The sequence below is a fragment of the Nomascus leucogenys genome, chromosome 12, assembly GCF_006542625.1.
Source record: "Nomascus leucogenys isolate Asia chromosome 12, Asia_NLE_v1, whole genome shotgun sequence".
Classification (NCBI taxonomy): domain Eukaryota; kingdom Metazoa; phylum Chordata; class Mammalia; order Primates; family Hylobatidae; genus Nomascus; species Nomascus leucogenys.
In genome coordinates this window covers 98,580,910-98,595,890 of record NC_044392.1, presented here as the reverse complement: position 1 = coordinate 98,595,890, position 14,981 = coordinate 98,580,910, and the positions used below count along the sequence as shown (strand labels likewise).

Genomic DNA, 14,981 nt, shown 5'->3' with positions numbered 1-14,981 from the left:
TTGCAGCATTTAGCTCATTTACATTTAAAGTTAATATTGTTATGTGTGAATCTGATCCTGTCATTATGATGTTAGCTGGTTATTTTGCTCGTTAGTTTTTGTTGCCATTGCTTTTAGGCAACATTTCTTCCTAGCCTTGATGTTCTTTACATTTTGGCATGTTTTTGCAGTGGCTGGTACCGGTTGTTCCTTTCCGTGTTTACTGCTTCCTTCAGGAGCTCTTTTAGGGCAGGCCTGGTGGTGACAAAATCTCTCAGCATCTGCTTGTCTGTAAAGGATTTTATTTCTCCTTCACTTATGAAGCTTAGTTTGGCTGGATATGAAATTCTGGGTTGAAAATTCTTTTCTTTAAGAATGTTGAATATTAGCCCCCACTCTCTTCTGGCTTGTAGAGTTTCTGCCGAGAGATCCACTGTTAGTCTGATGGGCTTCCCTTTGTAGGTAACCTGACCTTTCTCTCTGGCTGCCCTTAACGTTTTTTCCTTCATTTCAACTTTGGTGAATATGACAATTATGTGTCTTGGAGTTGCTCTTCTCAAGGAGTATCTCTGTAGCGTTCTCTGTATTTCCTGAATCTGAATGTTTGTCTGCCTTTCTAGGCTGGGGAAGTTCTCCTGGATAATATCCTGCAGAGTGTTTTTCAACTTGGTTCCATTCTCCCTGTCACTTTGAGGTACACCAATCAGACATAGCTTTGGTCTTTTCACATAGTCCCATATTTCTTGGAGGCTTTGTTCATTTCTTTTTATTCTTTTTTCTCTAAACTTCACTTCTCGCTTCATTTCATTCATTTCATCTTCCATCACTGCTACCCTTTCTTCTAGTTGATCGCATTGGCTCCTGAGGCTTCTGAATTCTTCACGTAGTTCTCGCGCCTTGGCTTTCAGCTCCATCAGCTCCTTTAAGGACTTCTCTGCATTGGTTATTCTTACTTATCAAACGTCTGATTTTTTTTCAAAGTTTTTAACTTCTTTGCCATTGGTTTGAACTTCCTCCTGTAGCTCGGAGTAGTTTGATCACCTGAAGCCTTCTTCTCTCAACTCATCAAAGTCATTCTCCGTCCAGCTTTGTTCTGTTGCTGATAAGGAGGTGCATTCCTTTGGAGGAGGAGAGGCGCTCTGATTTTTATAGTTTCCAGTTTTTCTGCTCTGTTTTTTCCCCATCTTTGTGTTTTTATCTACTTTTGGTCTTTGATGATGGTGACGTACAGATGGGTTTTTGGTGTGGATGTCCTTTCTGTTTGTTAGTTTTCTTTCTAACAGACAGGACCCTCAGCTGCAGGTCTGCTGGAGTTTGCTAGAGGTCCACTCCAGACCCTGTTTCCTGGGTATCAGCAGCAGTGGCTGCAGAACAGCGGTGGCTGTAGAACAGTGGATATTGTTGAACCGCAGATGCTGCTGCCTGATCGTTCCTCTGGAAGTTTTGTCTCAGAGGAGTACCTGGCCGTGTGAGGTGTCAGTCTGCCCCTACTGGGGGGTGCCTCCCAGTTAGGCTACTCGGGGTCAGGGACCCACTTGAGGAGGCAGTCTGCCCGTTCTCAGATCTCCAGCTGTGTGCTGGGAGAACCACTACTGTCTTCAAAGCTGTCAGACAGGGACATTTAAGTCTGCAGAGGTTACTGCCGTCTTTTTGTTTGTCTGTGCCCTGCCTCCAGAGGTGGAGCCTACAGAGGCAGGCAGGCCTCCTTGAGCTGTGGTGAGCTCCACCCAGTTCAAGCTTCCTGGCTGCTTTGTTTACCTAAACGAGCCTGGGCAATGGCGGGCGCCCCTCCCCCCAGCCTCGCTGCCCCCTTGCAGTTTGATCTCAGACTGCAGTGCTAGCAATCAGCGAGACTCTGTGGGCGTAGGACCCTCCGAGCCAGGTGTGGGATATAATCTCCTGGTGTGCCATTTTTTAAGCCCATTGGAAAAGTGCAGTATTAGGGTGGCAGCGACCCGATTTTCCAGGTGCCGTCTGTCACCCCTTTCTTTGACTAGGAAAGGGAACTCCCTGACCCCTTGTGCTTCCCGACTGAGGCAATGCCTTGCCCTGCTTTGGCTCATGCACGGTGCACTGCACCCACTGTCCTGCACCCACTCTCTGGCACTCCCTAGTGAGATGAACCCAGTACCTCAGATGGAAATGCAGAAATCACCCATCTTCTGCGTCGCTCACGCTGGGAGCTGTAGACCAGAGCTGTTCCTATTTGGCCATCTTGGCTCTACCCCCCGCCCCCCATTTCTTTATTTTTGTTTTGTTGCTTTGCTTTTGGATCTTAGTCATGAATTCTTTGCCTAAATCAATGTCCAGAAGAGTTTTTCCAATGTTTTCTTCTAGAAATTTTATGGTTTCAGGTCCTAGATTTAAGTCTTTGATCCATCTTGAGTTGATTTTTGTATTAAGTGAGAGACAAGGATTCAGTTTCATTCTTCTACACGTGGCTTGCCAGTTTTCCCAGCACCATTTATTGAACAGGATGTCCTTTCCCCAATTTATGTTTTTGTATGCTTTGTCAAAGATCAGTTGGGTGTTAAGTATTTGGCTTTACTTCTGGGTTCTCTATTCTTTTCCATTGGTCTATGTGCCTATTTTTATACCAGTACCATGCTGTTCTGGTGACTATGGCCTTAAAGTATAGTTTGAAGTCAGGTAATGAGATGTCTCCAGATTTGTTCCTGCTTAGTCTTGCTTTGGCTATGTGGGCTCTTTTTTTATTCCATATGAATTTTAGGATTGTTTTTTCTAGTTCTGTGAGGAATCCTGGTGGATGGAAATTGAACCAAATTTGCAGATTGCTTTTGGCAGTATGGTCATTTTCACAATATTAATTCTACCCATCCATGAGCATAGGATGTGTTCCATTTCTTTGTGTCATCTGTGATTTCTTTCAGCAGTGTTTTGTAGTTTTCCTTGTAGAGATCTTTCACCTTGTTGGTTAAGTGTGTTCCTAGGTATTTTATTTTATTTTTTGCAGATGTTGTAAAAGGGATTGCGTTCTTGATTTGATTCTCAGCTTGGTCATTGTTGATGAAGAGCAGTGCTACTAATTTGTGTACATTGATTTTGTAACCCGAGCCTTTAGTGAATTCATTTATCGGGTCTAGGAGCCTTTTGGATGAGTCTTTAGAGTTTTCTAGCTATGTGATCATATCATCAGCAAACAGTGAGAGTTTGACTTCCTCTTTTCCAACTTGCCCTTTATTTCTTTTTTTGTCAGATTGCTCTGACTAGGACTTCCAATGCTATGTTGAATAGAAGTGTTGCATGTGGACATCCTTGTCTTTTTACAGTTCTCAGGGGGAATGCTTTCAACTTTTCCCCATTTAGTATGATGTTGGCTGTGGGTTTGTTACAGATGCCTTTTATTACTTTGAGGTAAGTCCCTTCTATTCCCTTTTGTTGAGGGCTTTCATCAGAAAGCAATGCTAGATTTTATCAAATGCTTTTTCTGCATCTATTGAGATTGATCACACAATTTTTGTTTTTAATTCTGAATTGTGTATGTGATGTATCACATTTATTAACTTGCATATGTTAAACCATCCCTACATCCCTGGTATGAAACTCACTTGATCATGATGTATTATCCTATTGATGTCCTGTTGGATTCAGTTAGCTAATATTTTGTTAAGAATTTTTGCATCTATGTTCATTAAGGGTATTGGTCTGTAGGTTTCATTTTTGTTATGTTCTTTCCTGGTTTTAATATTAGGGTGATACTGGCTTCCTAGAATGATATAGGAGGAGCCCCTCTTTCTCTATCTTTTGGAATAGTTTTAGTAGGATCGGTACCAATTCTTTGAATATCTGGTAAATTTCAGGTGTGAATTCATCTGATTTTGGACTTTTTTGTTGTCAATTTTTAAAATTACTGAGCATCTATTTTTAAAATCTGTATATCTCTTGGAGTAATATGCTCCATAGTTACAAGTGGGCAGCATAGACAACATAACTGAAGTGTCCTCAGCTATGTTTTTTGTTGTTTTTCTTGGAAATGAGGGGTGTGGTTGCTTTGGGGTTTTTTTAACCATCTAGAGCCAGCGTTTATAGAAACTGGATTGGTTTTGAAGAACCAAAAGATCCAGCAACCACCCCAGGTTTCCACAGAGAAATGGACCAGTGAGAGAAGAGGGAAGGTTTTCTTAAAATGTGAGATTTATGGGGGGCTGCTTGTGTGTGTGGTTTATTTTCTTAGGTTAGAAAAAATAGACAATGTGCTTTCAGAAATGAAAACTTCTGCTATGATTACCATTAGAAAGAAATTTGATGGAATATTCTTCCTTGTTCGTTTCAGCTACCCAGGGACATTGCCCACAGCAGCCAGGTTGCCGGGAAAAGGATACCAAGCATTGAAGACTTTCTGGGTGTGCCCCTTACTTTGAAAGGTGGAATAATTTATCAGTAGACACTGTGACAAAAATAATCCTAACAATTTGACTGTCTAGCTTTGTAGCAGCTACTCATACCTCAGTCTTCTAATAGCCCATTTATAAGGCATTTTAAAATATGGCTTCTGATAAAATCATTGGTCCAATCTATTCATTATAATTATATTTTTATAACTAGAGTCTTCATGCATTCTAATAAAATGCTGCATAACACTGACATCATGTCTTAAGACATATAATATAAAACTTCCCAACTGCTTATAGCTATCTGCTAGAAAAAGGGGAGGGAAGGCTTCCTTTATGAATTTAAATCTTCTTAAGAAGTCTAGTAGGATTACTGTAAAAGTGATATCTAGGTTTCAGTTTAGACAGTAAAATCAAACAAAGCAAAGGTGGCCATACTCACTCATTGGGGGTGCCCTTCTGGCCACAAAAGTGGCCCTGGCTGTCTGTAGGATAGGCTGCTCTTCTGGGGTCCCCATGTACCCAGGCTGCAGGAACAAGAAAGGACAAAAATGCTATCAGCAAAAGCCAGCTAAAGGCAGTTTGATTTGAGATATTAGAATGCACCACTGCAACACACTAACCTCTCCCCTTAGTCACAGAAGATTATTGATTTTCTTCAAAGAGTAATTTCTTAATGAAAAGTAAAATAAAATATGGATGAACCAGTCAGAAAGCACATTTCTCTTATTCTCTCAGGATTCAGCTGGGTTGTAGCCAAAACATGAGGTAATGCACTTAGAAAATGACATTTATTAAAATGTGAATTAGACGGCACATTATAAAAGCTCAGTTGGCTAGAAGTCACTTTTTCTAGAGTTCAAAACTAAATGACTTCATAGCAGACCTAATACATTTACAGTAAATAATATGATGTAATACTTTTGGGTTATGCATAAGTGAAAACCATTAAAAATTCAAAGGAATGAAACTATAATGCCCAATTCAAATTTACTAGTTCTTTATGATTTTGTGTGACATTATAAAGGCAAACAATAGCAACTGCAGAGGCAATATGTAATAAAGACTTACCCTAAGTTCTGTCTGATAATCTCAGAGCTTAACAGAAGTATCAAGAGATCTCAAACTTCATGAAAACTAAGGACCTGATTTTCTATGAAGAAAATGGGCTCAAACACATTACCCTCATTTTTTAAGAATTATAAACTTAATTTGATAGCTAGACCATAGGACCACAGAGAGTAACATACATCAGGTCAATTAGGAAATGCTTTCTAATTTTAGCTGAATATTTCTAACTTCTCCAGTTTGACTAATACATTTCCTAAAAATCCGGGAAATGCGCTCAGGTCATCTAATGCTTGCCTCTGAACATGGAAACATATCTCTTTGTCCTTTGCTTCCTTTAACATTTGCCCAGCTATCTCCCTCCCCACATTTATTGGATTTGACATTTCACGTTATAATTCAATCACTCTTATGTATATGGCCTGTGTGACTTGGGAAGATAAAAAAATCAATTCTGTATGAGAATTTTAATATGGAAGAAAAATTTTTCTCAATAATTTTTCTCATTAATGTAAGCCTGTCTTTTTAGTATCTAGCACTCGCAAAAGTCCCCTTTGTCTAATTCTTTCTCCAATGTCATACAGGCCAAATTGGTTTCATCTTCTAATACCTTCTTATTAAATCTGACTCATTCGGGTAGCTCTCAGCTGCCATATCTTCCCGTCTCTATTTCCCAGAATTAAAAAAGTGGACTACAAATAAGGCATTTAAATAACAAAGTGTTCAATGTGCAATGTCTCCAGACTCTGTATTATTACATTCTGCTTCTGTATCTTAGTTTGTCATGTTTTGGCTAAATCTAAGAAAGAGTTTTATTTTACCTATTTTTCTGTAATGTTTTTAAAGCTTTATTCTAAAATGCCTTATTCTTTTTTTGTATACAATTATTAATTCAGAAATGAGCACCCAAAGCATTTGGATTGCTAGATTTTCCCTGAGTGAGTCACTTAATTATTTTGAGTCCTGACTTTCTAATTTGTTACTACAAAATGAATATAATAATACCTAATCCCACAAGAATGTTGAGAATATAAAAGAAGATAATGAAAGTAGAGTGACTAACATGGTGCTTGGCATACAATATGGACTCAGTAATCTTAGTTATTGTCTTATTTGGGTTACCCCAAAAGCAAAAGCTAAGACAAGAACTTTGATGCAGGTGGTTTATCTGGGAGGTGATTCCAGGAAGCTTAAATGGGTATAAGGGAGATGAGACGGAAGGGAGCAAAGCCACTCAAGTGCATGTTAATGAGTGGAATACTGTTGCGGGCAGCTGGGGCTCCATCCCAGTGGGAAACTTCTGCAGAGCCGTGTGGAACATGTCTGTCAGTAGGAATCATAAAACTGCCCACCACAGCTGCAAAAAACCTCAGGTGGGTCAAAGGGAAGCAGGGTCAGGTATCCGCAGCATCTACTATTGTTTTCTTTCCCTTTTTCATCATCAGTTAATTAAGTAAAGGATTTACTAAATGATCACTATGTGTCCCATACTAGAAGTCATACCAATGTGAATTTATGTTAGAGTTCTCAAGAAATACACAAAAAGGGGAGAATAAGGTTTGTAGAAGGTTTAGAGAACAGGTGAGACTTGAGAAAGACTTTAAAAAATAATTAGGATTTGGACATGTGGCTGGAAGTAGAGAAGGATTTATAGATTGAGGAAATAGTATAATAATAAGAGCTTTCATTTATTAATTGCTCACAATGTGACAGATGTTGTGCTAACTTGATTACACCCATTGTCTCAGCTGAGTCTCATAGCAAGCCTAAAAGGTAGGTATTACTTTCACCTGAATGCTATAGATAGCTGCAGCTCAGAGTTTAATTTACTACTCAAAATCACACAGCTTTAAGTGAGATAAACAAGGTATGAACTCAAGTGTGTTGCTTGCTTTCTATTGCCTGTGGTTTTAACCACCAAACTAGAAAGGCGATAATGCTTTCTGCAAAAGGATAGAGCAGGAATGAGCTTGTTAACATGGGGAAAACAAGGACATCAGCTAAATAAGGATCAGCAAAATGCTCATAACGTAGGAAAAGAGATGACAGGCAATTTTTGAGCTTTTGCCATTTGGGGAGAAAAGCTTCATACTTGTGGTGGGGGGAGAAGGGGTGTATCTGATTGGGAGGGATCTGAGTGTCTGGGGATAAAGGAGAGAGAGATGAAGATGGAAGTGTCAAGAGAAAAATACTCCTTCTTGACTTTCTGGTTTTGAACTGTGGCAGGTGGTTGTCTTATTGAGCTGCTGCTACACCTCTCCACACAGCCTCTGGCACAGAAGTTGTGCTGCAGATGGTCTGTGTTTGAGCTGGAACATAAAGACTTTGAGCTGAAAGCTACAAAAAAGAGGAAAAAAAGGAGATGGGCAGCAGCCATCATTTTGTCCCTGTTAATAAATGAAGGAGCTTCTGACATTTTACTCCCTTTCTTGGAATTTTTCTATTCATGGAACATCCAAAACTATGCTGTCCAATATGGTAGCCACTATCCATGTGTCTATTCCACATTTGAAATGGCTTCTCCAAATTGGGACATACTGTAAGTGCAAAATACACATCATATTTTAAAGACATTATAAACAACAACAAAGAAGAATACTTAATTTTTATATTGGTTATATTTGAAATATTTTGTTATATTTAAGTAAATAAAATATATTATTAAGTTATTATTAAAATTATTTTCACCTGTTTCCTTTTATGCTCTTAAATGTAGCTATCAGAAAATTTAAACTTACACATATAATTCACTTTATATTTCTCCTGGACAGATCTGTTCTAGTAGAAAGAACAGTGTCACGGGCTTCTTTAAGGTGATTACGAGTGCCATAACATCACCAGTTTGTATGACAGTCATTCTCAAGCACATCATACCCAACACATCCTTTTATAATAGTTTACAATGCTCCTTGTACAATCTTGAAATAATAGTCACAGATAATATATCTCAGCCAAACTCATAATTTCCTTTAAAAAGGCAATAAAATATCCTATGTAATATGAATGAGAAATAATAAAAAGAAAGTAATTTATAATTAAATAGTATGCATATCAATATGCAAATGCTCAAATGTGACTAAACTGGAAGAGACGTGAGTAGTCAAGTGCTTACACCTACAGGTAGAATCACTGTGAATGTAGCAGCTTTAAGTGCAGGAGGAAATATGTATATTGAATCGGAAAATCAAATACAACAAGTGGTGTTTTCAATATAGTTTTCCTAAATGAACAAATTTTAGCAAATTCTAACAACAAAAAAGTAGAATCTTCTTTCAAATTCCCTTGGTACTTATTGCAATCATGCAAAATAACTTTTGTTACTTTATTTTATTTTATATTTTTATTGATATAGTTGCACATATTTTTAGGGTACACATGATGTTTTGATACATGTATACAAGGTTTAATGATCAAATCAGGGTAATTGGAATATCTATCACCTCAAACATTTTTCTTTGTGTTGGGAACACTACATTTCTTGTCTTCAAGCTATTTTGAAATATACAATAAATTATTGTTAACTACAGTTTCCCCACTGTACTGTCAGATACTAAAATTTATTCCTTTGAATGGCATATTTGTACTCATTAACCAACTTCTCTTCATCCCTCCCTCCCTCATTCCCTTTCCAGCCCCTGCTAACCACCATGCTTCTCTGTATCTCCATGAGATCCATTTTTTTAAGCTTTCATAATTTTAGAACAGAATTTCTAGATTCAAATATGTGAAAACAAGTTTTCACTTACATCAGTGGGACATGGGAAAGTCAGGCAGAAAGTGAGGTGTAACAGTAAGCCACCTTAAAGGCACATCCTCTACCTTACTCAAGCCTTCAGTTGACTGCAGCTTTGGCTTACATCATAACCACAACTTCATAAAGAACCTGGACCCAGAACCACCCAATCAAGCCGTTCCTACATTCCTGACCATGGAAATTGTGAAATAAGAAATATTTGTTTTTTAAGTTGCCAAGTTTGAATGTAGTTTACAATGCAGCAATAGATAATGAATTATTATATAGTTTTTAAAAAATCTTTTTTTAGTTCTTCAGAATTTATCTTATAGCTAACTTTTTTACCCTTTGTTTTATATTTTGAATTAATGTATAGTATCCCCAGTTTCCTTTTTTTACAACTTATAGAGTGTACATTTGTATGTATGTATACATGTATGTATGTATTTTTATTTCAATAGGTTTTTGGGGAACAGGTGGTGTTTCATTACATGGATAAGTCCAATTAACTCAAGATGGATTAAAGACTTACATGTTAGACCTAAAACCATAAAAACCCTAGAAGAAAACCTAGGCAATACCATTCAGGACATAGGCATGGGCAAGGACTTCATGTCTAAAACACCAAAAGCAATGGCAACAAAAGCCAAAATTGACAAATCGGATCTAGTTACACTAAAGAGCTTCTGCACACCAAAACAAACTACCATCAGAGTGAACAGGCAACCTACAAAATGGGAGAAAATCTTCGCAACCTACTCATCTGACAAAGGGCTAATATCCAGAATCTACAATGAACTCAAACAAATTTACAAGAAAAAAACAAACAACCCCATCAAAAAGTGGGCAAAGGACATGAACAGACACTTCTCAAAAGAAGACATTTATGCAGCCAAAAAACACATGAAAAAATGCTCATCATCACTGGCCATCAGAGAAATGCAAATCAAAACCACAATGAGATACCATCTCACACCAGTTAGAATGGCCATCATTAAAAAGTCAGGAAAGAACAGGTGCTGGAGAGGATGTGGAGAAATAGGAACACTTTTACACTGTTGGTGGGACTGTAAACTAGTTCAACCATTGTGGAAGTCAGTGTGGCGATTCCTCAGGGATCTAGAACTAGAAATACCATTTGACCCAGCCATCCCATTACTGGGTATATACCCAAAGGACTATAAATCATGCTGCTATAAAGACACATGCACATGTATGTTTACTGCAGCACTATTCACAATAGCGAAGACTTGGAACCAACCCAAATGTCCAACAATGATAGACTGGATTAAGCAAATGTGGCACATATACACCATGGAATACTATGCAGCCATAAAAAATGATGAGTTCATGTCCTTTGTAGGGACATGGATGAAACTGGAAACCATCATTCTCAGTAAACTATCACAAGGACAAAAAACCAAACACCGCATGTTCTCATAGGTGGGAATTGAACAATGAGAACACATGGACACAGGAAGGGGAACATCACACTCCGGGGACTGTTGTGGGGTGGGGGGAAGGGGGGAGGGACAGCATTAGGAGATATACCTAATGCTAAATGATGAGTTAATGGGTGCAGCACACCAACATGGCACATGGATACGTATGTAACAAACCTGCACATTGTGCACATGTACCCTAAAACTTAAAGCATAATAATAATAATAAATAATAATAATAATAATTGAGTATAAGTTTCAAAGAAAATATGACTGAAAGGATAAGTTGAATGTGTGGAAAATCAAATTTTTCACTTAATACAATTAATAATGGTCACATTCTTCATATATATGTTAAGTGTTCAACTTATACTTGATTAGGAGTTAGGCAATACAATGTATATGGCGATTAATTAAACATTCACGAATATAAAAACAAAAAAGAAACTATATATGATACTGATTGGCAGTGCAGAGAGAAGACAGGTTCTGAAGATTGTTAGTGTATTGTCTTAAGCTCAACCAAGTCATCACCTTAATTTCAGCTGCTCTTCAAGTTGTTGTCTCTATGCTAGAACAAATCAAAACAGCCTTTGTCACTTTGGATGCAACACTAGATCAAACAAATGCTGTCTCCTTTTTCCAATAAGTGGATAACCTTAGGAGCATTTGCTTTTACCTGGTAAGGATAGTACTGCATCTTCACTTTCTTACCTCAAGGGTATATGACCTTCTAGCTCTTTGCCACAATTTAGGCTACAGGGTTTTGATAATATCCTTACTCCACAGGATGCCACACAGATTCCTTACATTCATAGCATCATGCTGATAAGATCTGGGGAATAGTGGTTAGCATATAATCTTGATGCCTTATAAAGACACATGTGTGCTAATGGATAGGAGAAAAATATGACAATACAGGAGTCTTCCACCTCATTAAAGTTCCTGAGGGGTCCAGTAGTTATATCTTCTCCATAGTGAAAGATAAGTTATTGCATCTTACATTTTCTGCTATTAAAAGGGGTGCAGTACTTATTAGTTGAAAGATTTGAGTAGAGCTCAGAGAAATAAAATACTTTTCAGTTAATCCAGGCTGCTGTACAAACAGGTGTGCCACTGGGTCTAAAATACCTGTCAGAGAACAAGACAGTTTACAGGGCCTGTGGCAAATGTCTATTAGAGAGTCACAGTAGAGGTCTCTAGGGTGTTGAAGGAAATCCATGTTTTTTTCAGAAAATAACTATTCTTCTTTTCAGAAATAGCCCCTTGGCCCTGAATGAACACCCAATGACATGAGCTTCCCATCATGATGTTTAAAGGATACTATTTGGTCCATCAAGCCTCGAGGTGGTTGTGCCTAGAAGCACTCCATTCCCAATGTATATGATATTCCTACAATGCTTCATGTCATAAAGCTAAAGAAAGTTACATAAGAAGAATTCTTACAATATATTAACTTCTGATGCCAATAGGCATGTGTTAAAGAAACACATACATGAAAAGGTCCCTTTGAGCATGGAAATTTAATCATGGAAAGGTACCTTTGATCAGCTGGTTTATAAATCTATAAACCAGATTTATAGATGGCTGTGGAGGATCTGTTGGCATTGACTAGGGTAAATTTTTCTGGTTGTCTACTTTGACCGAAAGAGTAGAAGATCTGAATCATTTAATCTATTCATAGATAGAGGCCAATGATTTGGCTACATTATCATGGACTAGAAAAGAAAAATATTAGACAATCAATGGCCAGGAAGTTTGAGAAATAACTACAAGGATTGACCTCCAAATGGACCCAGAATTTGAAGATACTTTTGTCTCACGTAGCTGCTTAGTGAAGCCCCTTCTGTAGAGGTAGTTTTCAATAATCAAGATGGAAACCACTCATTCAATGATTTTGTAATAAAGTAACCATGATAACAGGGATGAAGATTATGTGTGGGTTTTGATAACATGGACTTGTACTCACAAAAGATAACCTGGTTTCTAACAACGTGTATGCAACAAATTTATCAGCATAGATGACCAACACTGAACCCCATTCACCCAGAAGTAGCTGGCATAATGGAACAGTAGAATAACCCCCTGATGAGCCAGTTATATCCTCTTGTAGGAAACAATGCCCTTCAAGGCTGGGGAGCTGTTTTCTAGAGTATGGCAGGATCCTAGCAGGAGACAGATGTTAAACTCATATAGAATAATTGAGTAGAGTTTAATAAAGAAGATATTTATAGAGGTATGAACAGCGTGAAGGGAAATAAGCAGGAGTTGATGTAGAACCCAGAGGCTGGCACCAGTAGGGAGCAGTTTCCACCCCTAGGCCTGAAGAGGCACAGGAGTAACCTAAACCCAGGAGGAGAAGCTGAATGGAGAGAGCTCACTGACAGCACTGACAGGAGCAGGGGCCTTAGAGAGGTGTAGCCAACTGTTGTGACCCATCAGCAAGAGAGTCAAAGGAAGAAATTCTACAAACTCACGCTCCTACCCTCCAATCTCACCAAATTGGAAGCCAGAGGACAAGAGAGCCACTTGCTATAACCCATAAATGCCAGATTCCCAGGGGACAGAGCAGGATGAGGAGAATAAGGAATAGATTTGGAGGGGAAAATGAAAAACACTCAGCTCATATTCTGAACAAGTGACCAGCCTATTAAAGAGTGGGACTTCAGATATATACAGCAAGACATTCAGCACTTCATTTAAAAAATATATAAGGTTTTCAGACTTTCTTTAATCAGAATTAACTGCTACATGAAAAAGCAATAGCAAAGAGCAAGAAGATACACCCAAATTTCAAGGTCTATGAATTGGAAGGAGAGTAGGATGTAAAAGATGAGATAAAGCATATCCTTAAAACGGATTTGTAGAAAATAGACACAGAATTGAAGAAAACAGAAAAACAACCAAATTACCAAGAAATGAAAGTAGGCTTTTTATAACACCTGTGGTTTTTTTTGTTTGTTTGCATTTGACTTTTTGCTGATTACTTTAATACACTTATTTTTCTGATTATTCTAAGTCGATGTTAGACCACCACTATTCAAGATTTTATTTAAGATTTTGATTCACGTTAGAAGATAGGTTTTCCATTTTCATTTTTAAGGTAAGGAAGTAGTTGAAATAATGAGGACAAGAGTTTATGGGCTTTTTTTACTTCATTCATTGTACAAATAATTTCTTCATTCATTCTACAAATATTGTTTAAAGTGCTTCCTCTGTGACAGCAACAAGCTAAAACCTGGGAATATAATGGTCCTTGCTCTCCCAAAGCCTACAGTCTGTTGGGAGAAATAGATTTTAATGAATTAACTGCACAAATAAATGTAAAATTCCAATTCTGACACGTGCTACAAAGGAATCATGGAAAGCATGATTCACAGAGGCAGATGATCACATGACGGAGGTCAGGGATGATGTTTCTGAAGAAGTGATTCAGGAGCTGAGACCTCAAAAACGAATAGAGGCCCAAGAGGCTTCCAGCAGATGAACAACATGGACAAAGGGCCTGTGAGGGGTGGGAGTGTGATGGGTACTGAGGACAGAAAGGAGACCAGTGTGGTGCTTACACAGAAAGCAGGGTAGGCCGGGCATGGTGGCCCACGCCTGTAATCCCAGCACTTTGGGAGGCCAAGGCGGGTGGATCACGAGGTCAGGAGATAGAGACCATCCTGGCTAACATAGTGAAAACCCGTTTCTACTAAAAAATACAAAAATTAGCCAGGTGTGGTGGCGGGCGCCTGTAGTCCGAGCTACTCGGGAGGCTGAGGCAGGAAAATTGCTGAACCCGGGAAGCGGAGCTTGCAGTGAGCCGAGATCGCGCCACTGCACTCCAGCCTGGGTGACAGAGTGAGACTCCGTTTAAAAAAAAAAAAAAAGAAAGCAGGGTAAAGCGTAATTTCAGATATGGATGGAGAGTTAGCATCTTAGGATTTTCTATGATGAACTACAGGGAGATTTTTTTAGTTGTTAGTGTCAGTTGTGAATTCCATGGTAAAGGTTCTGTTCAGGTAGGTCCTTATCTTCCTATTCAAATTTTCTTGGAAGAGGTCGAGGCCACCCCCTATTCAGTGTTTCTGGTCTTGTCTTTACTTGCTTAACTGTGGTTCTATAATTAGCCACATCTTCTTGCTTTATATGAAGCAGCTCTCATGGTTCCTAAAAATCAATGCAATGTATTGTATCTGAAAATGTTACATGTAATACTCATTAACATCTACTAGTAAATAACACTTTTTTGAGAGACCCATGAAATCCTTTGAGGTTTTTCTGGCCAAAGAATGAAATATTGCCTAAAATAATTTTATTTACTCCATAGCACAAGCATTAACTGAAGGAAAGAAAACCAACTATTTAGGTGTGGATTATGATAAAGAATACACTCCCCTTTTCAGTCTGTACATAATAGAG

The 14,981-nt window shown here is 38.3% G+C and overlaps 1 protein-coding gene across 1 annotated transcript in view; it reads right to left on the bottom strand.

Annotated features, from left to right (window-relative positions):
• Window positions 1-14,981, bottom strand: part of SLC44A5 (solute carrier family 44 member 5) — a 136,231-nt gene that overhangs the window by 75,537 nt on the left and 45,713 nt on the right. Inside the window, exon 3 of the mRNA XM_030825178.1 lies at window positions 4,774-4,858. Within this exon, the coding sequence (XP_030681038.1) occupies window positions 4,774-4,858 (85 nt within the window). The remainder of the gene's footprint in view (window positions 1-4,773; window positions 4,859-14,981) is intronic.